Raw genomic sequence first — 27,500 nt, 5'->3', positions numbered from 1 at the left:
CTCTCTCTCTCTCAATGAACTGTCTTTCTTCCCACATGTCGCTAATGTTGCTTGTTCTTGTTGATTTCTTCTCTATAACATCCGAAGGATTAAACCATTTCTGTCCACACAGGCTGCCCAGGTGCTTGTTCAGTCTCTTGTCATTTCAAGACTTGACTACTGCAACTCTCTGCTGGCAGGTCTTCCCCTGAACTCTATTCGTCCACTGCAAATGATCCAAAATGCAGCTGCATGACTTGTGTTCAATCAGCCCAAGTTCTCCCACACCACCCCACTGCTGCACCCCACCACTGGCTTCCAGTAGCTGCACGTATCAGATTCAAAACACTGATGCTTGCCTACAAGGCCAAAAATGGACCAGCACCATCTTACCTCAGAGACCTCATCACATCTCGTACTGCACCATGCTGTCTGAGATCCTCCAGCACTGCTCGACTGGTACCACCTTCTCTCAGAATGAGAGGTAAGTACATTTCAAGGCTCTTCTCTGTTCTGGCACCGAGGTGGTGGAATGAACTTCCCCTAGATGTCCATACAGCGGAGTCCCTGACTATCTTCAAACGACGACTGAAGACCTACCTCTTCCTGAAATATTTAAATTAGCACTTTCCAAGTTTGTAGAATTCGAGTTATATTTATATTAAGTTTGTAATCTTGCGTACCAGTGTAGATGTGTTCATTACTAGAGATTTAAAGCACTTTTGTACGTCGCTCTGGATAAGGGCGTCTGATAAATGCCGCAAATGTAAATGTAAATGTAAATGTCTCTCTCAGGGTCCATCTCTGCCACCTTGTAGACATGATGTTTGAGTTACTTATCTGAGCATGTTATCAAGACAGGGATACAAATTAAATTGTGTCTGTCTGTCTGCTTGCCCTTCTCTCTTCAGATTAGTTTTTGTGGATGAGCTCATTCAAGTCAAGTCAAGAAGCTTTTATTGTCATTTCAACCATATATAGCTGATGCAGTACACAGTGAAATGAAACGACGTTCCTCCAGAACCCTGGTGCTACATAAAACAACATAAGATAGTAAGTGTCCTCGGCACATAAAATGCATCGTGTGTAACCTGGTGCAAACAGTGCAAGACAAACAGTGTAAGACAACACAAGACAGTGAAGTACAAATACACAACAAACACAAAATAGTGCCACCAGTAAACCTACTGTATAGTACACAGTGCAGTGTGTAAAAGAGAACTGAGTACAGAAGTAATTTTGTAAAATTGTAATTTGATAAAATGTCAACAAAAGGGTTTGTGCAAAACAGCAAAGCAACAGTCAAAAAGATGTGCAAAAATGAAGTGAATGTACCATGTGGATGTAAAACATTTCAGTTAGGTGCAAATCAGTCCAGGTTTCAAGTTAAACACACTCATTGTGGCTCAGTGATATAGTATGTGATTCAGTATGTGATTTGAAAATACACAGTGAGGTCAAATTCACTAAAACTAGACTGCTGATGCAGGAAAAATGGCTTTGATCTGGAGAATAGGTAGGTGGTATGTATGAAAGTAACATCGACATGAAATCCCAGCAGAAGATTGCCCAAACCATCATACTGCCTTCACTGGCCTGCCTTCTCCCCATAGTGCTTCTGGTTCCAACTCTTGCACCTTCCAATGTACACCTTCTCAGCCATCAAAGAGATGATGTCGACCCAAACAAGGATTCTGAGCCATCTAGAGATGTTCCAGTGTCAGATCCCACTTCATGAAGATTTTAGACATTGGACTTTAATGATACAAAACCTCTTAAGCAATACACAAAAACATTCTACATCTGCATATTCTCCATCATCGAACAATTAAAGGCTCTGGCATGAAGGAGTTGGAGATGTTGAGCTAATTTATAAGTTGTTCAGGAGCACCTGGTTCTACAACACCAACTGAGTGTATAAGACTAGAATTACACACTGGTTGGGGGAGGATGGGATTCCTTTTTGAGTCTGGTTCCTTTAAGGGACCATCTGTGGGAGTTTTTAGATGCCAGTCACCCCAGGCTTGCTCATTAGCCATAAATAAACATACATTTAAATATTAGTGAATTTTGTTCTTTAATTCTTACATTCTGTAAAGCTGCTTTGAGACAATGTCCATTGTGAAAAGCGGTATAGAAATAAACCTGAATTAAATAGAATTTAATGATTTAATAGGAAATGTGATTTATCTGACCAGACCTCGTTCTTCTATTCTTTCATGGTCTAGTTCTAATGCTCACATGACTGGCACTCTGATCTCTTTGCAGCTACCCAGCACCATATGCAGCAAGATGTGACACATCGTTGTTTCTGACACCGTTTAAGCATTAACAATTTTATAGACACGAGTGTAACATAAAAAATGTGATCATAATGCAATTCCTACCACTTAAAGGTCCTTCAAAACAAGGCACGAATTCAAACAGATATGCACCTATTTGCATATGTGCACAAGGGCCTCTTGACTCTTCCTGACTGATGTCTATTGAAAAAAAAGAGAGCGAGAAAAAGCAAGAGAGAGCGAGAGAGAGCGAGAAAGAGAGAGAGAGAGAGAGAGAGAGAGAGAGAGAGAGAAAGAAAGAAAGAAAGAAAGAAAGAAAGAAAGAAAGAAAGAAAGAAAGAAAGAAAGAGGGAAGGACAGAGAAAAAATATATTGGTTGCCATCTGCTAGTACCTGGGGCTGTACTTGCCCCACTGCCCGTGTTTTCTCTTCTCTTCTCTCTCTTTTTTCTTCTGTCTCTCTTTCTCTCATTTATCACATATAGATTTAAACATCCATACACATAATCAGCATTCTGTTTCAAAAGTTAAAAGTGATGAATTGCAGCTACAGTTGACAAATACTGTATTAGAGAGCGAGCGAGCGAGAGAGAGAGAGAAAGAGAGAGAGAGACAGGGAGGTCATTGTGAGTGAAAGAAAGAGCACTGAACCACATGAGTGAGCAGACATGAATCGAGCAAGGAGACATGACATAACAATAGGATGTGCGAATGTACACATGTAGATATTTATCAGAACACTGCACATACAGTACATACAAGCACTCACACCCCTAAATTGTGATTTTGACCTCCGACCTCAGTGATTTTCGGGAGCTAGTCAGAGCTGATTTGATTCAAGTATGACTGAAAAAAGAATTCTGAAAATTATTTATGCAGATTGAGGGAAAGGAATCGGGCCTGGCAGACAAGAAATGTTCAAATAAACACTTTAATGTAGTTCTCACATAATCTCGAATTAAGAGTCATACATTGATTAATGTTAATTATACATCAATACAGTACAAAAACAACTTAAGGCTTCAGTATTGCCTACATTTCAATCTAAAACAGGGGTCTTTTATATTGTATTATTTATATAGTGTATATTTGCTGTAATAATCAGTATTAAGGCAGTGAGAAGATGTCCCTGTGTACTTAATTTCTTTGCTACCAAAAATAATAAGATCAAGAAATACAAATTATTTAGTTGTTTTTTAAGAACTCTCGGTGTATGGAAATGGTTGTAGAATTTAGCCTTCGTCTTTTCCAGTGCACCATGCACAGCTGTGACTGCACACTTGGGAGGTGGGAAGAAACAAGAGAAGCCTCACAGATACAAGAAGAACATGTAACCTGAGCAAACTGGGTACTCGACCCCCAGTCCTAAAAGAGTGAGTGTGTGTGTGTGTGTGTGTGTGTGTGTGTGTGTGTGTGTGTGTGTGTGTGTGTGTGAGAGAGAGAGAGAGAGAGAGAGACTGGCAAATATACAGAGAGAATAAATTTAGGAAAGCCCCTGTGGTTTGTATGTTTATAGCCAGATTCCAACATTTCCCAAAGTAAATATGCAGCTTACACTTATTTTATTTTTTTATTAATCAATTATTTATTATGATTATTTTGATAGAACCAACATTAAGGATTTTTTGTTAGCATTTGGTTAATGTTACTTATACGCACTACGGCACACACACACATACACACACACACACACACACAAACACACGCGCATGCGCTCACACATGCACACATATTTCTCTTATTCCAATCCAGTCTGCAATACATGAAATGTTGGAGTAAGAGAAGATAAGATTGTTAACACACACCCACAGTGCATATTTACTCGAGTAAAAAATTTTACAAATTCATATTAAGCAAGTAATGCGATGTAGAAGATTAATGCACAGCCAGATAGAAGCACAGAGGAGACGCCATCTTCTGTGGGAGCCAAATGAATGCACCACAGCTCTATGCAAATTTTACCAAGGCTAACAAGCATGGCTGCATGATTGGAGTGCCATTGAAATTCCTGTCTCGCACAGTCCTCCTCCCTTGCTTCCTATCTCAGTCTTCTCATCTTTCCATCTCTTTCTCATGACCTCACTATCATTATATATATATGTATGCATGTTTCTATCTATCTATCTATCTATCTATCTATCTATCTATCTATCTATCTATCTATCTATCTATCTATCTGTCTGTCTGTCTGTCTGTCTGTCTGTCTGTCTGTCTGTCTGTCTGTCTGTCTGTCATTAAAATGGACACACACTAGAAAAAAACACTTGTACCACTTTGCTTTCGAATAAATTGTGTAGCTGTTTCTGTCTCTCTCTCTCTCTCTCTCTCTCTCTCTCTCTCTCTCTCTCTTTTGGGTGCACTGAAATGTCTTTCCCCAAACATGCAAGTGATGCTTTGCACCTGCTCTCTCTGTAATACATCCAAACACGACCATGAATAAACAAGCTCAATCCTGTATTCTGCCACTGTCACCACTACTACAGTAACCTCAGCCCGTAAACACACATTAATAAGTAAATGTCTCTGTGTCCCTCATAACATACACAAACACATAAAACTAGAATAATACACACAAAAACACACATTATTTGTGTTTCATGCCTCACTGTTAATGGAATAACAGGGATGAAATAAATAAATAAATAAATAAGGGAGGGGCGATGGGAAGAGCATGCATCTTTAATGGTCAAATATGTAGCCATCTTCCCTTAGCTCTCCAGAGATCAAGTCACATCAGGATTTTAGAGCCGCTTGTTCCCTCTCCCACTTCGTCCATCTATCTGTCCACACATACTGCTTTCACCCACCCTCCATCCCTTTCTGCATAATTCAGCAACCTGAAAACTTTCTTGCTATCTCCATCATTTTGCTTTGCTGACTTTTGATGCTGCTGTTCTGAGTAATGCGAAAAAGAGCGAGATGTGACAAAATGGTGACAGGAGCTGAAGGAGCAGCTGGAGTGGCTGCAAGCTCCACTAAAGAGAATGCTGATTACTGATACTCACTGAGAGAACTCTTCATTCTCACGTGTCGGTTGCTCCGTATTCCCTTTCTAATTCTACTCTGTGAATGTTGTGCCTTAACATGCAAGCAACTTAGCTTGAACAGACATTATATACTAAGTGGCTCCAAGTTTTATGCAGGTAAGAAGAAGAATGCTGTAAAGTGAGAATGCTTTAAAAAATACATAGTTCATTTTATTTATTTATTTATTTATTATTATTGTATTTTTTTTTTTTTTATAGATTTTCAAAATGAGCAAACAGAAGAAAAATCTAAATAAAATCAATATTTGGGTTGACCACCCTGGTTTTCACTTCACTCGTTAACACTTGGCATTAACGTGCGTCAATCAGGACGGGGCACGTTTACACCTGGCAAAATCAACTGACTTTTCTATCTGGATAACTGATCAGATCTTTAAAAAGGTCTGCAAAAGATGGCCCTGGTGCAGAGTGGACCTGAAATGGTGGGTTTCTGCAACTTTCAGGTGCGCAGGCAAACTTAAATCTATATTTGCAATGTACTTCGCCCTTGATTGTACTGAAAACCACACAGCTGCATTTAGCGGTAGTATGGAGGCGTGGTTTTTGCGTGATGTTGACCTGCAAATGCAGACATGGTGGCTGGATTGCTTTCACATTTCACTAACATCCGAGCACAATGTGTCCTCGACTACTTTTGGACCAGGACACGCTAATTGGAAAACATTTCCGATCAGAAGCACGTTTACACTTTTTTTTTTTTATGTGTATGTGGACAACATCCAGACACAGATCGTATGTTCATGCCAAGTGTAAACACAGCCTGAGGTGAGATCTGGAAGGGAGTTTCATGTCATACATTATGGAAAGACTAAGCACAGACACAAGGTAGTTATACTGCATCAACAATGTCTCTCCCAGGTAAAAGATTTCAAAGCAGAGAGGTTTCAAGATGTGCCATCCAATTTTGAAGCATAAGAAATTGGCAATGTTTAGGACCAGAGACACAGTGGTTTGGCCAAGGAAACTTAATGAAGCAGAATAAAAAACACATTTGCTTACTTCCCTTTAACAGAATATGTCCAGCAGTGACTTTAGCAAAGAACTGGTGGAAACCAGTAGGACCTACGTAAGCCCATCTACTGACCTGGGAAATTTGTCCAGAAGTGTTCTTCATAGAAGAATTGTGTCCAAAAAGCTTTACCTCCAACACGTAAACAAGGCTATTCAGGTGCAGGTAAATTGCAGCAGGTGCTCTGGAATGATGAGTTAAAATCTGAAATATTTGGCTGCAACAGGAAGCAAGTTGCTCACCGAATAGCTGGAGAGCAGTACAATAATACGTGTCTGCAGGCAACAGTGAAGTATAGTAGAGGTTCCTTTAAAGTTTCGGACTGCAAATGAAATTAAAGATTTGGTCAGGATTAATGTTCTCAATGGTGAGAAATACAGGAAGATATTTTACACTGTGCTGTACCTTTAGGGAGGTTTTTGATTGGCAGGACAATGACCCCAATATTACAGCCAATGTTAAGAACTATCTTCAACTTACAGAAGAACAAGGAGTCCTGATGGTAATAGTTTGGCTCCTACAGAGCCCTGATCTCAACATTATCAAGTCTGTCTGGGATTACATTAACAGACAGAAAGATTTGATGCAGCTCCCATTACAGAAGATCTGTGGTTAATTCTACAAGACGTTTGAACAACCTACCAGCCGAGTTTCTTTAGAAACTGTGTGCAAGTTTACCTAGAAGAATGTATGCTGTTGTGCAGGCGAGGGGAGAAACAGATTTTTCTTCTGTTTATTTACTTTCCAATTTTTTACTTAATCAAAATAAACTATTAACATTTTACCTGACTAATTACTTATTAACATTGTCATAAATGCTACCAAAGTTATATAATGGGTTCATTTCCTGCTCTAAATGTACATAATTTCCAGCGATTCTCAGAACCCTTGTCTTATTTACCAACATGGCTTCTGAATCATGTGCTGTAAATATTTGTGTACTGACCATTGGCATTCCTGATCACTTGAGTTTTAAAAAAGTCATGTAATTAAATAAACATACATGTTATCTAATCCCTTGTGTTTTCATGTTACAACTGACCTGTCTGGTACTGATGGATATAAAATCCATTAGAGCACCTTCAATATACTCCAGTGGTTCAGATTTTCACAAATATTTTCCCAAACCATTAACATGTTAAAATATGTTGTATATATACTGTATAAATATACTGCATCATATTTCTTTTATTAATTTCTATATGTATTTAATGAATGCAATTCTGTCAAATAAATTTTTTTTTTTTTTTCAAATTAAATACAGTTTTTTTTACAGTTTTTTTTGATTATTTAGGCATATTCTCCCCCTTTTCTGTTACTTTCTTTACCATGTTATGTGGAGTGACTCACTTATTTTAAATCTAAAGGTCTTAACATGTCGTAACCATATATCTATCAATAGATTAAATGTAATCCAAAAGCTTGCCAGACACTTCATTATATCTTAACTTAGAACTCTCAAGAGAAAACCAATATGTTCATAGGTGTGTGTCAATGTCAATGAAATGGGAAAAGTAATGGTATGCATCATAATATAATAAGGTTTACCGTTTACTAATAGTATTAATTTAGGGACAATTAAACGAGGTGGAAAAAAACCAGAAGGAAGCACAGCTATACAATTGTTACAAGTAGATATAAAATATCTGGATACCAGAAAACAGAAGAACAAACAATAAAGAATAAATCCTAGTCCTAAACAGACAATTATAGAATTTTCTTACCATTATTGCCATTCTATCGATGATCATCTTTAAATAAGTCAAACAGCATAGTGTTGTTTTGCAGATATGTAAGTGTGACCTTTTATTAATTTATTATACAACCAGTTAATCAATTAAGAGGCAATCCACAGCTGGACACAACATAACAAAGAATGGAAGAATGCAGCAAAAGTCAATAATGCTTTACGAGTGTAACCGCACACACACCCTGTGTATATTAAATCTACATTAACGGTTATCTTACATCCACAGTAAAATATCATGTGTGAACACATATCTAACAGCAAATCAGTAAATCAATATAACACACACACACACACACACACACACACACACACACACACACGCATACACACACACACACACACACACACACACACACACACACACACACACACACACACATATAGAGTTGAAACTACATATATATTACATTGCTATTCTTGAAACTCTGACATTTAGACCTTCAACATTTAAATATATTGTAACACTAAACAAGTTAAATACTAAAACATAACATTACTTAATAGAGTATTATCCATAAGTTCTAAAAACAAGAAACTTAGAAGATACTCTTTATACCATTTAAAATTTTTTAATAATTCAAGATGCTCCTCTGAATTATTTTTGCTAAATATGGTTTTCCATCTGCCTTGGTTCGATTATTAACTATGAAATACATTCATATTTCTGTCTTTTTTGTTAGAGGTGCTGTGGGTGGAAGGTGATAGCTGAGTGGTTAAGGTAATGGAGCCTGGCTTAGAAGGTTCCAAGTTCAAATCCCAGCACTACCAAGCTGCCACTGCAGGGCCCTTGAGCAGGGCCCTTAAACCTCAACTGGTATGTTGCTTTGTATATGGGCATATGCTAAAATCCATAAATGGAGATGAAGCTGCTGTCAATTTACACAGCATAGTATTACCATGTACCAGATATTGTCATGTTTTGAAACATTCTTACGAGTAAAAATAATTAAACTGTGCATGGTATCACATTAATTCCATAGTTTAGCGGTGATACATAATTTGCTGGCTGTGAGATGCGAACTGAAAAAAACGATTCAGGGTGAGCTATAATGCTTCTGGTGATCTTTCTGGTGAAGCTTACATAAAGAGGCAGCCAGCCAGCAACATGTTACAACCTAAAACTAATAAAAGTATGTACTATTTTCTCAAGCATTAAAGGTGAGTGCATTTCTAATTTTAGCTATGTTTTTCTATATCAGTTTTAGAGATGTTGGGTACATGAAGAACATTAGAAACCACCGTATAATGTTGCACCAATGTTTGTGCCATCCAGTCTTTATTTTGTGTTGTGATGAAGGGGCTTGTGTACTTTAGAGAAACTGTAAATCAAATCTAAATGTTTCCAATATAGGCAGACTTGATGAACAGATCTGAGAGGAAAGGTCAGCAATCCTTAAGACTTCCATGAAAGCTGTTGCAGGCCAAATTTAGAGTTATAGAGCCAGGTATGATGTTAGTGTCTGCAGATTACAGCCTGCAGACTGGGCTACACATGTATTTGAACAAGCTCATACAGAAATTGAAGTGATAGTGAAGAGGAAGCTGTTGCAACAGGCTGCCACTCAGACACCGCCATATTGAATGGTAGGCGAATGGTTAAGATGCTGCCTTCTGATTGGATAGTCATGAGTTTCAATCATAGCAACACCAAGTTAGCACTGCTGATCCCTTAAATAATCCTCAACTGCTCAGTTGTATGAATGAGAACATTTTAGGTTGCTCTGAATAAGGGCACCTGGCAACAAATGCGATAAATGTATAAAAAAATTACAAATAAAAAAAAAAAACACCTGCAAGATTGAGGGTTGGGTCGAATGGCTATTTAGAGATGGCATGCAATGTATACTGTGACTTGGACTTGGCATAGAAAATTCTGGAAAAACAATGCAGGCTTTACCATACTGTGTAACAGTGAACCCGCTTATTATTTTTGACACATTTTTAAAGAAGTATTATAGAAATAATTGCATCCAGTCTGCATGTGTTTGGCTGATTTAAAGAAGGCTTTGCCTTGACATTTTTTTTGAGTTCCTTAATTAGTATAAAGTATCTTAATCAGTGCTATATGCAATCATTGCAAATATGAGCTCAGCATGAGTTCTGTCCACTTTATTTCTTAAAGTAAAAACCATTAAAAGTGGGTGTGAAAATGTTGATATTTCATCAGGGGTGTGTCTAGTTTCTAATCAAGAAAATAATTTGATATTTGATTTTTGAGATGTGTCCTGTATGTTTGCCTAGGGGTTACATTTTAAAATAAAAATGTAAAATAAAAATGATCACCAGACATTCATGTTTTTTTGAAGTTATATATATATATATATATATATATATATATATATATATATATATATATATATATATATATATATATATATATATATACAGTGAGGAAAATAAGTATTTGAACACCCTGCTATTTTGCAAGTTCTCCCACTTAGAAATCATGGAGGGGTCTGAAATTGTCATCGAGGTGCATGTCCACTGTGAGAGACATAATCTAAAAAAATCCAGAAATCACAATATATGATTTTTAAACTATTTATTTGTATGATACAGCTGCAAATAAGTATTTGAACACCTGTCTATCAGCTAGAATTCTGACCTTCAAAGACCTGTTAGTCTGCCTTTAAAATGTCCACCTCCACTACATTTATTATCCTAAATTAGATGCACCTGTTTGAGGTCGTTAGCTGCATAAAGACACCTGTCCACCCCATACAATCAGTAAGAATCCAACTACTAACATGGCCAAGACCAAAGAGCTGTCCAAAGACACTAGAGACAAAATTGTACACCTCCACAAGGCTGGAAAGGGCTACGGGGAAATTGCCAAGCAGCTTGGTGAAAAAAGGTCCACTGTTGGAGCAATCATTAGAAAATGGAAGAAGCTAAACATGACTGTCAATCTCCATGCAAGATCTCACCTCGTGGGTGAGAAATCAGCCCAGAACTACACGGGAGGAGCTGGTCAATGAACTGAAAAGAGCTGGGACCACCGTTTCAAGGTTACTGTTGGTAATACACTAAGACGTAATGGTTTGAAATCATGCATGGCACGGAAGGTTCCCCTGCTTAAACCAGCACATGTCCAGGCACGTCTTAAGTTTGCCAGTGACCATTTGGATGATCCAGAGGAGTCATGGGAGAAAGTCATGTGGTCAGATGAGACCAAATTAGAACTTTTGGGTCATAATTCCACTAAAAGTGTTTGGAGGAAGAACAATGATGAGTACCATCCCAAGAACACCATTCCTACTGTGAAGCATGGGGGTGGGAGCATCATGCTTTGGGGGTGTTTTTCTGCACATGGGACAGGGCGACTGCACTGTATTAAGGAGAGGATGACCGGGGCCATGTATTGCGAGATTTTGGGAAACAACCTCCTTCCCTCAGTTAGAGCATTGAAGATGGGTCGAGGCTGGGTCTTCCAACATGACAATGACCTGAAGCACACAGCCAGGATAACCAAGGAGTGGCTCTGTAAGAAGCATATCAAGGTTCTGGCATGGCCTAGCCAGTCTCCAGACCTAAACCCAATAGAGAATCTTTGGAGGGAGCTCAAACTCCGTGTTTCTCAGCGACAGGCCAGAAACCTGACTGATCTAGAGAAGATCTGTGTGTGTGCAAACCTGGTGAAAAACTACAGGAAATGTTTGACCTCTGTAATTGCAAACAAACTTTCCCAGGTGTTCAAATACTTATTTGCAGCTGTATCATACAAATAAATAGTTAAAAAATCATACATTGTGATTTCTGGATTTTTTTTTTTTAGATTATGTCTCTCACAGTGGACATGCACCTACGATGACAATTTCAGACCCCTCCATGATTTCTAAGTGGGAGAACTTGCAAAATAGCAGGGTGTTCAAATACTTATTTTCCTCACTGTAAATATATATATATATATATATATATATATATATATATATATATATATATATATATATATATATGTGTGTACTAAGATATCTTATCTTATCTTATCTTATCTTATCTTATCTTATCTTATCTTATCTTATCTTATCTTATCTTTGCTGCATTGGAGCATTGCCTCTGTTGTTGCCTGAGTTCCCTGGAATCTCATACAGAATTAAAAAAGAGAACAGTCTTTTCCCCCTTTGTTGTTTGTGATTACTTACTTCGGGTGACCTACACAAAAAAAGGTTATGATGAAAAGTAGTAGAAATAAGGATTCTACACAGGGTTTTGGGTTTACTTCCCATGACACGTTGAGGAGCTTGGCAATCTGGGACAGCCTGAAATTAGTGCTTTGGCTCCTCTGAATTGAGAGGAGATGTCCCACTGGTCTGCCTCATTCTGCCCCAGTAACAGTCTGTAATATAAAATCTAAACCAGGCAAAAACTCTTTAAACCTTTACAAGAAGATTTCAGTGTCAATAATAGCAAATGCTGCATTAAAGTCCTGCTGTACCAGCATTAGTTAACTGACCACTTTTACTTCAACAACAGCTTTCTTTCCTTAACAACTGGGTCCAAGTTTTGCGCTTCACTAGTAAAGTTATGTCGAGTAAGGCATCCCCAAATATAAAAAAAACAAATGTAATTTACCATTTATTAATTAATTAACTATAAACCTACATCAATTTAATGTCTAGTTACCAGTAGATAAATGTATTTCAAATCTATTTATATCTAAATCCTTAATTTTATATTACCAAATATTTTATGAAACATCATTAATGCTATGTAATTGAAATAAATCAAATATAATTATGTAATCATTAGATTCAATAATTTCTATGTTGATTAATAATAGTAATTAAATGTACAAGGCATTGCTTTACTTATTTGTCCTTCATTCAAACTTATTTATCTGATAATAGCTGACATCTCCAGGTATTTTCCATTATGGTCAACTATCTTCACCAACACCATTTTTCAACATCCTTTAATAGTCTAGATCAAATAACTTTTTGTACCCAGTTGTCTGCAACAATTCTTTCCTGCTCACCTTACAACAGTTCACGCTCCATCACCGAATGCCTTTTTTGTCACCCCCACACCTATCTGTGCCAGGTCCTAGCCAGAATAGGAGAGAGATGAGCGATAGAAAAGCTGAAGCTTAGTAGAAAACCTGGGGGGCCTGACAAAATCAGTCCAAGGGTACTAGGAGCCTAACCAATTGTGTGTAAACCTCCAGCACCTCCTCAACCTGAGCCTTTATCAAGTGCAAGTACCAGGTTCCTCTACCAAAGAAGATAATTCCCTCATCTCTATACAATTACAGACCCATAGCTCTCACATCACATGCCATGAAAGTTCTTAAAATACTAGTGGTTTTGTGGATCCTTTGGAGTCTGCTTACCAAGAACAGATAGGTGTGGATGATGCAGTTATATACTGTATCTTTCTTACTTTTTCAAGTGCTTTTTACACCATTCAACCTCTCCTGATTGAAGCAGATGGGCATGTCCATGATCTCCTAGGTCTCTGACTACCTGTCGAACAGACCCTAGGTTGTGGTTCCTGCCAGTCTATTAACCTACTGAGCAACACCAGAGCACTAACGAGAACAGTGTTCTTCCACTGCCTTTTCACTCTTTCAGTACCTCTGCCATTTAAAAAAGATTGCGATGAATATATGGTTTTTGGGTGCATCAGGGATGGACAGAAGGAGGAGTACAGAAACCTGATTAACAACTCTGCTTTCGGTCTCCTCTGATACAAAAAGAAAATATAACACAGGATACAGGATAAATGATCTGCTTCTCAATGTGGCCAAGACCAAAGACATGGTGGTGGACTACAAGTGGCAGATGACCACAACCATCATCTTATTACCATCGTGGATTAGGATGTTGAGCTGGTTGACACTTATTGATACTTTAATGTCAATCTCAGCAACAAGGTGGACTGAAAGTTCATCTTAGAGGCTGTGTACAGAAGAGGGATGAGATTCTAGTTTCTGAGGTAGCTCAATTCCTATAATGTTTGCAGTAAGATGCTGGAGATCGTCTACCAGCCTGTGGTAGCCAGTGTAGTCTTATTTGTAGCAATATAGACATGCTGATAAAGAAGACTTCCTCTGTCTTGGGCTGCTCACTGGACAGTCTTAAGGTGGTGGTGGAAAGAGGACACTCAGTAAACTCAGCCATTCTGTACAATAAACAGCATCCCCTCCATGACCTACTTATAAAATAGCTGGGCTTATTTTGCAGAAGACTCATTCAGCTCAGATGTAGAATGGAGACCTATAGGAGGTATATTGATCAAACTACACAATACTATGCATTGAGCCAGTTTTAGGATTAGCTCATTCAATGATATTTGAACCAGCACCCACTAATTACAACCACATGCACCGCCTTTCACTCTTCTCCTGTTACACTGTTTACAATGGTAAATTAGATAATGTTTGCACTGCACTGTCACTTTAATTCACCTCAAGTATGTTGATGTATAAGTAATGTTTACAGTGAGTAAACAAACATTGTTTCCTTATATATGTCTATATATTTATTATCTTTATCTTTTATATATAATGTAAATTGCATTTAGTATACTTTTTGATGTTTGTGCTGCTGGAATATATGAAATTTTATATCTGTCTGTCTGTCTGTCTGTCTGTCTATCTATCTATCTTATTGATTTAAATAGTATTTTAAGTGTAACCCAGTTTGGAGACGATAATCTGCTGTGGCGACCCCTCACAGGACCAGCCAAAAGATGAAGAACACTAAAAAGTTTTAAGTTTTTAAGTGATATCCAGATATCCAGATGCCACAACTTATTGATCAACCATTACAATGATCCAAATAATATTTCCTAGTAAGCATTATTAAACCACATGTATATGTGTAATGAAATAAAAAAAAAATGTTTTGTAGTCATTGGAAAATGATCTGTATAAGTCAAGCTGTGTAAACATTTTTTAGTGATTGCATGGACAGTGATATTACACATGGTGACTTACAAGCTCTTAAAAATTTTTTAAGAGCTTTTAGGGAAAATATAAATAATTTACTACCCTTAAATAATCCACAAGAATGGTTTTCAGGTTAATTTCAAAAAGTTTGAAGCTGACGTGAGACCATTACTCAGTAACTACATAGTGTACTATGTAGTTACTGAGTAATGGTCTCACGTCAGCTTCAAACTTTCAACTTTTTGAAATTAACCTGAAAACCATTCTTGTGGATTATTTAAGGGTAGTAAATAATTACAATTTTCTGTAATTACGCAAGTTGAGGTACAGCAATAGTTGGAAGATGGACATGGATTTATTGAATTAAGGTTACCAGTCAGCTTACTGAAAAGACTAAAACAACATGTGCACAGTTTATTTAAATTGTTGTGTGTCTTGACTCAGGAAATTTTCAAAACTGGCACAGAAGATCCACCTTCAATATTTTTGATATTAATTAAAAAAAAGAAATTAATAAAACAAAAGAAGAGATTAAAATTTAATTAAAACTCAAACAAGTCACAAGAAGCAGAGTGAAAAAGTAAGTGTAGAGTTATTGCCTTGCACAGTAATTGACTGATATTATTACATTAATCAACATAAAAACCTTAACAAATGTCAAAAAGTTACATGATAATGTTTACTCATCTTATGTATTATATCGCGTAGGTGTGTGTTTAATTTTAATATTTGTTCAGTTTTCAAAATCTTTACTGAAAGAATTTGTATTTAATTTATGTAGACACCATTAAGTTGATGAGCAATGCAGAAATACATCATAATCTTGCTCTGTTTGGGCTAAATTTGAGTAATAGAAACGAAGTCCTTTGGCTTCTTGTTTTTCTGGATGATTCTATGTTGTTTTCTATGATACACAGGCAAAATTCACTTTTGTTTAATTGGATCGTTTTGCCTACCTCTTCAATACAGACAAAATGGGAGACATAAAAAAAAAAAAAAAGCCAAATGAATTAAGGCTGATTACAAATGCTCCGTAAAACCCTACTGAGGGTTGCATAGGTCTCCTAGCTAGTCTAAAATCAGAACATGATGTCTGCTACATTTTAATTAAGAATCAATTCATGTTTTCTTCATAGACTTCCACAAGATGTGTCTAAAAGCGAAATCGAAAATGATGCTGGCCAAATGCTTTTTGGATGTTAACTTTACCACAAGTATGTTTATATATATATATATATATATATATATATATATATATATATATATATATATATATATATATATATATATACACAATATTGCTCTCACATGGACATACTAAGATACAATGCAGATTGATTGTTCAGCCTGAGTCATCAATCTTCCACAATTCTCCTTGTTAGAATGTTGTATGTTTCATTTGTCAAACTGCCATCCTATCAAGAACTAATGCAGTGAAGCAGATTCCCTTCTGTCATTAATAAGACTTAGCACTATTTAAGAAAGTATGCGGCTGCAATCCTACCTGGCACAATGGCAACGGTGTCCTTTTCCCAGGAGACCACACTGACATACTCCTGCACGGCTGAAGGAATGAGGCACTTGAAGACAGCCACGTTGCCCCGCATGGACCGCTGATCGGCCACACGAACCGTGTATGGCTCCCTGAACACTATGTGTAAACAAAATAAGAAGTAGGTTTAACAATCACTTGGTAATATCTGTTTCCTATAATGTTAAGGTAAAAATATTATAATTAAAAATGATTAGAAAATTATTATATAGAACAAAGAGAGCCAAAGTCTCAGGACCTAGAATTCATTTCAATTCCAGAATAAGTAAATACAATTTTCTGTATGATTATGATATAGTGTGTTTTATGTTTATGTAGTCGGTAATTGTAATAAGAAATGTGAGTTTCTTAATTTTTGAAATAAAAAATCACTCATACCTTGGGTGTACACATTTCTTGCAACTCCCACAAACATTAAATGCCTGACATGTTACCATTTCCTCACAAGCAGAACAAGCTCAATGTGGGAAAGAGATGAGATATTAAAGAATCACTGTTTACAAACAAGGAATTTTGAGTAAAGTGCAACTGGGGACCAGCAATGGATTAGAAGAGGTGCGAAATTTTGTTTTAATTTTGGACTTTCAATTTGTAGTCTTTTTCTCATCAACCTCTATTTACCTGGGGATTGTAATTGCTCCTGTGTTTCTTTGTGGGAGGCAGTGCAAGGGCGTTTTCATTCTAGCAATTCCCTGTACAGATTCAACATTTAACATCTCATAGTAAACTCAGTGCTTTTGGATTCATACTGGCAGGAATCGTGTTGTTTGATTTTCTTTAAAATACAAAAACCCCAAAAGATACATATTTGATTACTCACACTCATAACAACATACAACACATTTCCTTTAGTTTAATTATAGTAAAAAAAATGATTAATATGCTTTGAGACAAATAATAAGGTGGTACTATAAGGGTTTAGAGAAGCAGGAACAAATTCAAAGAATTGGCACAACCCCCAACCCAAACCTGGACATAATTAACGCCTTGCCTGCAGGCATGGTTTCTTGGTCATTAATAATAGTTTGTGCCAGGCGACATTGTCCCCCACCGAGACAGAAACCAGTTTTCTTGTGTGATCATCAAGGCTGGAGTATAAGGTGTTATACACCTAACCATATATAACTATACATAAACTTTTGCCATAAATAATTTGTTTGTAGTCTACATTTCTTTTGTCCACTGGTAACTAAACAGCGTTTTACTGATGCAGCAGGGATATGAATCAATAGAAGCAATCAATAGAGGTTCCTTGCTCTCTGGCCTCTGTATTCTCATATCATTTATTAACTTCTTGATTGACTGCATGTCCTGGAATACACAGTATATCAGATTTCCAAAGATAAGTAGTGTTAAAGTGGCTAATGTGTTACATAATTATGTTGTGTAGCTTCATGTCCACTAAAAACCTGCATAGTGCCATTATGTTTATATTTTAATGTGTAACAATGTATTTACATATTGTTTATGTCTATGTATAGTTTAGGTCTAATAGGCCTAAATCAAATCACTCAATGTACTCCTTCATTTGAATCTTACTGATGCTTGACTGTGCTCAATGCGTTGCTTAGAAACAGACTCAAACCCAGTTTGGTGCACCTTCTGCTTTCATGGGCACTGAGAGAACAGAGGTATCACTATCATTTAAATAATTTACTCGAAAGGAACCAAATACCAGATTTATGTATTCATGTGATTTACAACAAGAAGACAGAAAAAAGAAATTAGGTTGAATAAACAAGGTGCATTAAAGGACAGTCACATTACAATTTTTCCCAATTGCTTATTCCCAATTCACGGATTTGTTTTAAAACCATTTTCGCCGTCATTTCTCAAATCTACAAAGCTAAATTTTGGCTACCAAAGCCAAAAAGTATACACAAAATACCTTGAAAGTATTTCGAAAAACATTCACATCCAAATGAAAATCTATTTTTTATTCATTCCTACCACCACTGTAAACATAGAATCTTGTCAGAGTATGTACAGTGGAAATAAAAAGTCTACACACCTCTGTTAAAGTTGTAGGTTTGTCTTTTTTCACCAATATTTGAACCAAATAAAAAGCAAACAGAAACATTTCAGTGCACCAAAGAAAAAATAATAATAAAAAAAACTGTTACATAAGTGAGCACACCCTTTTATAATGGGGCACATAACTGTGCAGTCATGAGCTTAAAATCATGCTCTTACATTTATCCAGAGCAACTTACAACTAAGAAGTTGAGGATTGAAGGCCTTGCTTAAGAGCCCAGCAGAAGCAGCTTGGTGGTGCTGGGATTTGAACCTATGACCTTCTGACTCAGAGTCCAATGCCTTAACCACGTTACAACCTTCTCACATATAAGACTTCATTCTGTGCTCTTGTCAGAAAGTACTACAGAGGAGAGGGCTACATGAATTTTCAAAGCATTGGTTGTCCTTGATGCAAAATCATTAAGTCCATCATCACTGGTTACTCCCTGGATGTGACAAGTTCTTGCATAATTCATACGTTTTGGCTTTTGTAACTGTCTGGAAGCAGATAGATGAATATATACTGTAAACATCCACACCCACCTACTTTTTGGTAAAATGCAAAAACATGCTCTAATTTAAAACATCTTGACCAACTTTTTTTTTTTTTTTGCTTTACTTTGTTTTATAATTAGCTCTGCTATTTTTATTCTACTATTGTAATTGCATGTTAAGGTGGTGCTGTTACCTGTTAAGTGTCAGGTAGCATAAAAAAGTAAAAAATGGGTTGCTTGAATGTACATGAGCCATTAGGTTATGTAATATGCTTTAAGGAAAGGTGTGATTCAGAGAAACAGAGTGAAAGAAGAAACACAGAGCGAGAGAGAGCGAGAGAGAGAGAGAGAGAGAGAGAGAGAGAGAGAGAGAGAGAGAGAGAGAGAGAGAGAGATGGAACCCACTTAAAAAAAGAAAAATAAATGTTAAGCTATCCACACAGGTGTCTCTGCACATGATCAGCATGTAGAGGAGTGGATGAGGAAACAAAGGAGGATGAGAATGAGGGAGTATGAAAGAAAGCCAGAGAGTGTGAGAGATGGAGGGATAAAAAGGAGGGGGATGGTGCCACACCATGAGCTGTCAACTGTCATCATTCTCCAGTGCCACCTGAGACACTGGGCACCACACCCTGCCCCTCCCCTTTCTAGTACCCATGGCAACAATCAAGTGAAGAAGCTGATTGGCTGTTTACTTTCGACTAGTGTATTCTCATAGTCTGTCTTGTCAGGTCTAAGAGGAATTTTGGAGTATTTGAGCACTTAAAAAGAAGTGTAAAGATTTTAAGTAATCACCATATTCCCACTGGTTAGTAAGTAATTAATCCCCCTTTGTGATTCAAAACTGAGCTTGGAAAATGTATTCAGTAGTGAAATTAGCTTTTTTGACAAGAACATTAGAAATAATCTGCAATAGGTAGACCAAGTAGGTTTTGAAAGATAGAAACTCTGAGCACTGAGGACAGATGGAGGCTGGAAGACAGGAGGGACAATGGCACAGTATCAGCACAAGCTGGCATAAGTGTGTGTGTGTGTGTGTGTGTGTGTGTGTGTGTGTGTGTGTGTGTGTGTGTGTGAAAGAGAGAGAGAGAGAGAGAGTGTGTGTGTTTGTGGACATCCCTTGCTGTCACTGGGCGGTCAAAACTCCCACTCACAAGAAGTGACCTTGGCACTGAATCTGAGGTATACTCAGCCAACTGTCTGTGGCACTGCGTGGTCGTCTGCTCGCATTTTTAAAGGAGCCAGGTCAACAGGCGGCCACTGGGATACCCATGTGGAACTTACATTCTTATGTAGGTTAGCAATATGGCCACCACAAGTTTTGCTGTTACTGCAGATGTTTAGTGTAAACCCAGGGTCTAAACCCAACATCCTATAATGCTGACCATAAATTTAGAGTGTAGATGTAAACCTAATTTATACTGACACTGAATATAGTGACACTAACACTGTTAATGTAATGTAAAGTGGAGGGTTATTTATAGTGACAAACAACATAAAAAAGACAGATGGATAAAAAAGCTTCTCACCTGCTTTGACACGGATGCTGGGGCTGCGGATCTTGCCAGCCTGGTTCTCTGCAGTGCAGAAGTAGTCATTGTCATGGATGAAGCTGTTGAAGGCAGATGGAGAGAAGGGGTAGAGCTGCAGCGTGCCATTGGCATGGACATGGCGGATGTGGGGCACATCGTAGATGTCATCGCCGGTAGCCAGGTACCAGCGGAGGACTGCATGGGGGGCGCCACCTGCTGGGCAGGGCAGGGACACCCCCACTGAGCTGGAGAAGGTCACTCTCTGCAGGGAGGCGTTCACAAAGTACAGCCGTGTCGAGACCACATCCTCACTGTTCACTGATGAAAGGCCCAAAAACAGACAAGAAGTCACTTCTTCTCAAACAGTTGTTATTAGTTTTAGAATAAACAACTAGTGTTTTTTTTTTTTTTTTTTACCATGATCATTATTTAATTAAATAATAAGACGCAATTTAAAGCATCCCTTTTAATGAAAAATCTGAGATTAATAGGAGCAGATCTTTTTTGAAAGACAATGAATACACCTTTATTATTATTTTTAGTATAACATCACAGCTTTTTTAGCCACTTTTTGCATTCACTTTCAAACTCAATCACACACTCACACACACATACACACAGACACACCCACACACACACACACACACACACACGCACACTCCTCTCTATCCTTTTATCCTCTCACTACAACAGAGAACACTCAATAGTAAAACCATGCGCAGGTGTGTGATCCTTACCACTCAATCTCTGGCTAAGCCCTCCATTCACAAACCAGTGCTTGACCACGCCCCCACAACACATAACCACACTAAATTCCACTTCCCAGAAATCACACCTACTACCGCATTCGCAATCACTAAACCTTTTATTACAGTTGCTTACCAGCTTTTGCATGCATCTAAATGCCCATACCATAACAGAATACTTTGGCCGCAACATGGAAGCAGCAGAGAGCCAGGCCTGGCAGCAAGTCATCATGTCTCATTGACAGTTCATTAGGGAATAGCAATGACAATTGTCTCAACACTAAGATAAATCTCCTGCCCCAAACTGCTACCACATCCATGCTGCCCCTAGCACTAATTTCTCTGACTTGTTCACCAATGCTCAAACCTTAATTTGCTCTTAGGGAATATGCTCAAGAGGGCAGTGCCAGTTTGGAACCAGAGATCATCCCCCAGGTTTAAAAAGAGGGTTTCAGAGTTGTTTCAGCATGTGTTTGTTCACTCATTTGAGGGCAAAAGCTTGAGAGCAAGGATACCAACATGTAGTGGGTGCCCGAATTTTGCTTCTTAGCCAGAGGCAGTGGCTGGAGCGATGTGGCTTTGTCATTCAATCCTCACATAGTTAATATGTTGCAATAAACAGCTAAACCTTGATGTGCTTATGGGTCTTGCTATCCACCTTGATTTTCTGCTTCACAACTACCACTCACCCAATGAAAATCATGGTTCTCCAAGTGCCAGTGTGCCTTGGAAGCTAATGCAGATGCAGCATGTAAGGCTTAGTGAATCAAAAAGAGAAAAGACCCAGGAAGAACACTGCTATTTCTATTGTTGTCAATAGAACCAGCACAGCTGTGACCCTCACCTGCAAATGGTGAGTCCTGTTATAGTCAACCTCAAACCAAGCTTTAATAATGATAGATTTCTCATGCAATTTCACAAGGTCCTTGACTGTGTTGATCAACTTGCAGTTTGTAGGGAACAGCAAGGAACTGACTTGAAGATCAACTGTCCACACCTCCACACAGTTTTTCAGCACCTGCTAAAGAGACAAGAAATTCTCTAATTATTGAGGGTGCCACCACTGAGCACCGAGGCACAATTTCATTCCATGGTTATGTCATCATCTTCGATGGATTGTCCATGGACCAGTTAATGGTGGTCACTGTAGATGACTGGCCAATGCCTTGGATGGGACTACTGCAAAAACTTTTACAGGAGCTTCATCCAGGGCTTCAACTTTATGATTCACCACCTCACGCTACTAAATAGCCATCTGGAATGCCTGGTGTGGAATCCCACAGGCAAATAGACCCTCCACAATAGCCAGGCTAAGTGGGCTAACCGGAATTTCAGCTGGTTTCTCTTAAGCTCAAAAGATGGCCCAGTCTCTGCCTTAGGTGGTGTAGGTGCCGAATTCCTTGTGGCCTGCTGTCAAAAGAATGAACGTTGAAATAACTCCTTTAAAGAAAGGGCTACGAAACAGATAAGTAGTGATGGTTCCAAGAAAATTATTATTATTTCTAACTTGTGCAATACATTTTATGTAAGTCACCCTGACCATCACTAAACTGTTTCTGACCACACACACTTGCAGGCCCAGATTAAAGGAAGCTTTTTATTTATTTACCTCAGCATTCCCTATCTTTCTTTTGTACCTAAGCCTGTGTTCTGACATGATTCCAATTCCTTTTTCTTTCTTTCTTTCTTTCTTTCTTTCTTTCTTTCTTTCTTTCTTTCTTTCTTTCTTTCTTTCTTTCTTTCTTTCTTTCTTTCTTTCTTTCTTTCTTTCATCTTTTTTTGTGTTAGAATTTTGCCTAGCCTGGTTGTTTACAGGTTGCCTGATCTTTCCTGTTTTTATGCATTTTGCTTTTGCATAATCATTTGGGATTGCTGCCTTAACTTTTTATTAAAGCTGCTCATCTGCATTTCTATCTGTATAAGTCTTCATCTCATGAGATATTGAAGTAATATTCCAACCCACCAACCAGTTCTGAAATTAAAGAAGCCAACCATATTGTTTCAAACTGCTGCACACTTTGCTTCATAGGTCAAAGTTGCATACTCTTTTAAAAGAGATAGCTTCCTTATTTTGTCTACAGGATCCCACAAAAGTGAAAACACCCTCACATTTCAGCAACAATTTTATTATATGGGATCCTGCATAATAACTGCATAATAACAATACAGAGCTGCTGGATGTTAGACACATGGCACTTCTCCACCTTCTACTTGAGGATGCCCTCAGGTGCTTAGTAGGGTTTAGGTCTGGAGACATACTCGGTTACTCTATCACCTTTATGTTTGGCTTCTTCAGCAAGGCAATCTGGGCGGTGTATTTGCGGTTGTAATTATGTTGAACAACTGCAGTTGAACTCTGAAGGGCGGGCATCATTTTCTTCTTCAGAATGTTACAGTACATGGTGGAATCCATGTTTCCCTCAATGAACGCAGCTCCCCAGTACCAGCAGCACTCATGCAGCCCCAGATCATGATGCTACCACCACCATGCTTGACTGTAGGAAAGACAAATTTTTCCTGGTACTCCGCACCAGGGCGTCACCACACATGGGGAACACCATCTGAGCCAAGCAAGTTTATCTTGGTCTCGTCAGACCACAGGACATGGTTCCAGTAACTCATGCTCTTAAACAGGTTGTCTTCAGCAAACTGTTTGTGAGCTTTTTCGTGAGCCAGCTTCAGAAGAGGCTTCCACTGGGCCAAAGGCTGGGCAAACCGACATTGAGCACCTGAGGGGCATCCTCAAGTGGAAGGTGGAGAAGTGCCAGTAGCTCTGGGATGTCATTATGGAGGAGTGGAAGAGGATCCCAGCAACAACCTGTGCTACTCTGGTGAATTCCATGCCCAGGAAGATTAAGGCAGTACTAGATAACAATGATGCTCATACAAAATAATTACACTTTGAAAACAGATTTGACATGTTCACTTAGGGGTCACTGGCTGTATTTTTAGAGGACAGTTAATCTATACTAATATAAAAGCTGCACATTGACTACTCTAAAGCATACCTAATATTAATTTTATAGTATTGTAACTTGAGAACATGAAATGTGAAAGCTGTACTCACTTTTGTTAGATTTTATATATTTCCCTCACACCAAAACGCATAACAAATTCTTGGACACTTGCCCACAGATGGCTATAGCATCAAAACACAATCTATGAATGATAAAGCAAAAGGTTTTCTGTCACCTATGTTTAAACCACTTATTTACACACATATATAGGATTTCCAAATCCTTCAAAATATTAAATGTAGCTGGTTAACGGATCAATTTGTGTGTTTGTCTTATCAAGAGGAAGTGGCCACATTTTGTTAGGAGCTACAATTTTAGGGTGAATGTGTGAACAAATAAATAACATTTCTCAGTAAACTCAGCAAAAAATTTAAGAATAGACACATTTCATGGGCACAGGTTCAACCAAACTGGACAGTTGAAGATCCCCCGTCTTTTTTCTAGTTTTACCTATCCGGTTTCTGTAAGTCTGAAAGAAAGCTGTGAGAAGTAGTTTCTCATGTTGTTTTTGGCAGTTAATGTGAATATTAACTGAACCTCTTGACTTGTATCTGTGTGGTACACTTCTGTCACATGATTGACTTAAAGTTCCAAATACAGTGGCCAATGTGCATACATACATACATACATACATACATACATACATACATACATACATACAGTAGAATTTGACAACCAAGTAGCTTTTTAGCTTTTCAGACAAATCACAGTAGAAATATTAAGGTGGTGCCTTAGTGGTTAATACCTTAGACTTTGAATCTGAAGGTCATAAGTTCAAATTCCAGCCACAATCCCTGCCACTTAACCCTATGGCTGCTAAGTTGTATGAATGAGATAAATGTAAATCGCTCTGGATAAGGGGGTCTGCCAGATGCCATAAATATATTTCAAAGTGATAAACAATCAGTAATCAAGATAAAGCTTTTATAAATGATTCATTTAGATAAGAGAATAAATACATCATGGCACCTCTAATGAATTATTTACTCCACAAACTTAAATGCACTTATGTTAAAAAATGCAATGTTAGCACAATAATATTCCTCTGAAGAACTTTGAAATGTTAACATCTGTGACTGTACTTTTATTTTCCTGAGACACTTGTATTTATCAGATCAATGAAATTATGTTGCACTAATTGAATGCCCTCCACTATAATTATATTAACAATGTCTAGATAATTGGCATATTTGTGATTTGCTCTGTGTTCCAATATATACTAGTAGAATGTTATTATGCTATTTAGGTCAAAACAGATAACCAAACCCTTCACTAGCTTTCAATACCGACATACAAATACATTTAATGCAGTATATCTGAATATACATCAAGACAACAAGCTCTTAAAATGTACAAATCACTGTGACCTATAAAAATATGCATGAATGCTACGATATGGATAAAACATGGAAACGTCTCAACAGAATTGGAAGTCTGAGATTAAAGCCCTTACTGGGGTGGGGGTGAAATCTCTCTCTCTCTCTCTCTCTCTCTCTCTCTCTCTCTTTCACTCTCTCTCTTTCACTCTCTCTAAGACTTGACTCCCATAGAACATGAAAGGATATATTATGTGATTGGAATTTGTATGCTAGATGCAGAGATAAAACCATATAATCTCCTTTCACATTTAACACAACACAGAGGCTTCCCAGGATGATAATCGCAGCATGGTGTAGGGCCTTTCCATCTCTCTGTCCTCAGACAGAGGTTGGATTACAGCGGTTGTTCTATGTAATGGACACAGATCAAACTAGGCCAGGATTGGGTTCAGAACTTGCTGAAATGCAATTGTGTCTTGTGCAAAAATGAGCAAATGTGAAATATTGCTGCTTATTGTATCTTTGCATGGAAAATGACTCAAGGTCAAAATACAAGGTCTCTGGATTTAATTACATAGTTCTGATGATATGACTAGGTTTTTGATCAACAGAGATGCACTATCAAATAGGTTTATGCTTCTACTCTACTTTCTTTTCCTTGGAAATTAGAAAGGGGGTTCACTTGTAACGGTATGTGCAGAATTTCAAAACACTGGAAGAAAAGCAAAGTACCATTGTATAAATCCACATGGACACCAAGGGATTATGTAAAATGGTGCACAGACAGTAATCGACCCAGGACCCTAGAGGTATAAGGCAAAGGACCCTGGAGGTTCAAGAACATGCCTGCATACAAGAATCATGGCAGAGTGTTATGCAATCACTGGTGCCCAACACCCTCACATACATACCAGGCTTCGGTGATTGGTAGATATTAGTGATTGTGATGTCAGTGAGAGCCTGCTTTGAACGCAAACAACTTTATAGAGCAAAGCAATCCACATGTTCAATGGTAGGTAATATTAAGATCACATGTTGTCTGCTCTTTGTTTTTATCCACTGCATTTCCACTGCAGATAAATGAAGAGACCCAACATACTTCAGTACCAAAGACAGCTCCAGTGCACTTAAAAATACAGAAAACAATTGCAAAGACAAGGGTGTTTTTTTTTAATAAGGCTTTGAAGAAACCACATCTACTACTATCTTAAATTGCTATATGTGAATGGAGAAAAAAAAACAAAATCTAAAGATATCATGAAAATTCATATTATTAAATATGTGAAATAAATGGATATATCCTGTTGGAAATGGGCAAAAAAAGCAGGTCACATTGCTCGGCTCACTTTGCTGGACTCCTCCACCCTATTTGCTTTTGCAGATTATACTCTACCACATTATCCCCTATAATAAAGATTGAAATATCTGTAATCTCACAGTGGGGGTATGGGTAAGGGTCTGCACACTGGAGTAAACAGTGTTTTACTGTTTATACCCACTTGTTCATCTTACAACATCTAAGTATACATCCAGGTTCACTTTGCAGTTAACAGAGAAAGAAAGACAAACTGATTCCCAGGCTTTACATTTGAAAAAGTAACATGAATGTTACTGTATCATTGGTAGTTAATAAATTAATTTATGAATTTGTGGTAAAAGTTCATGAAGCCTGTTGTCTAATAAAGATGATGAAGTATTAAAAAAAAGTATATCATATTATTTTCTGTAATAAATAATATATGACAATTTTTTATGGCTGGATAAACTGGACAAGAAAATGTTAATCAAAAGGAAATTGTGAAGTAAAAGCAAAGTTTTTATTGTTTTTTAATGGTTCTAATTCCCTTGAACTAGCAAAGCTGTAAGTGT

At 37.7% G+C, this 27,500-nt stretch overlaps 1 protein-coding gene across 1 annotated transcript in view; it reads right to left on the bottom strand.

Moving 5' to 3' along the window:
- LOC124394616 (Down syndrome cell adhesion molecule-like protein 1 homolog) overlaps positions 1-27,500 on the bottom strand; it is a 108,650-nt gene that overhangs the window by 74,265 nt on the left and 6,885 nt on the right. Inside the window, 2 exon segments of the mRNA XM_046862974.1 lie at positions 16,460-16,606; positions 20,547-20,867. Of these exon segments, the coding sequence (XP_046718930.1) occupies positions 16,460-16,606; positions 20,547-20,867 (468 nt within the window).

This window comes from Silurus meridionalis, chromosome 12 (assembly GCF_014805685.1).
Source record: "Silurus meridionalis isolate SWU-2019-XX chromosome 12, ASM1480568v1, whole genome shotgun sequence".
Classification (NCBI taxonomy): Eukaryota; Metazoa; Chordata; class Actinopteri; order Siluriformes; family Siluridae; genus Silurus; species Silurus meridionalis.
This window is presented reverse-complemented; position numbering and strand designations above follow the sequence as displayed.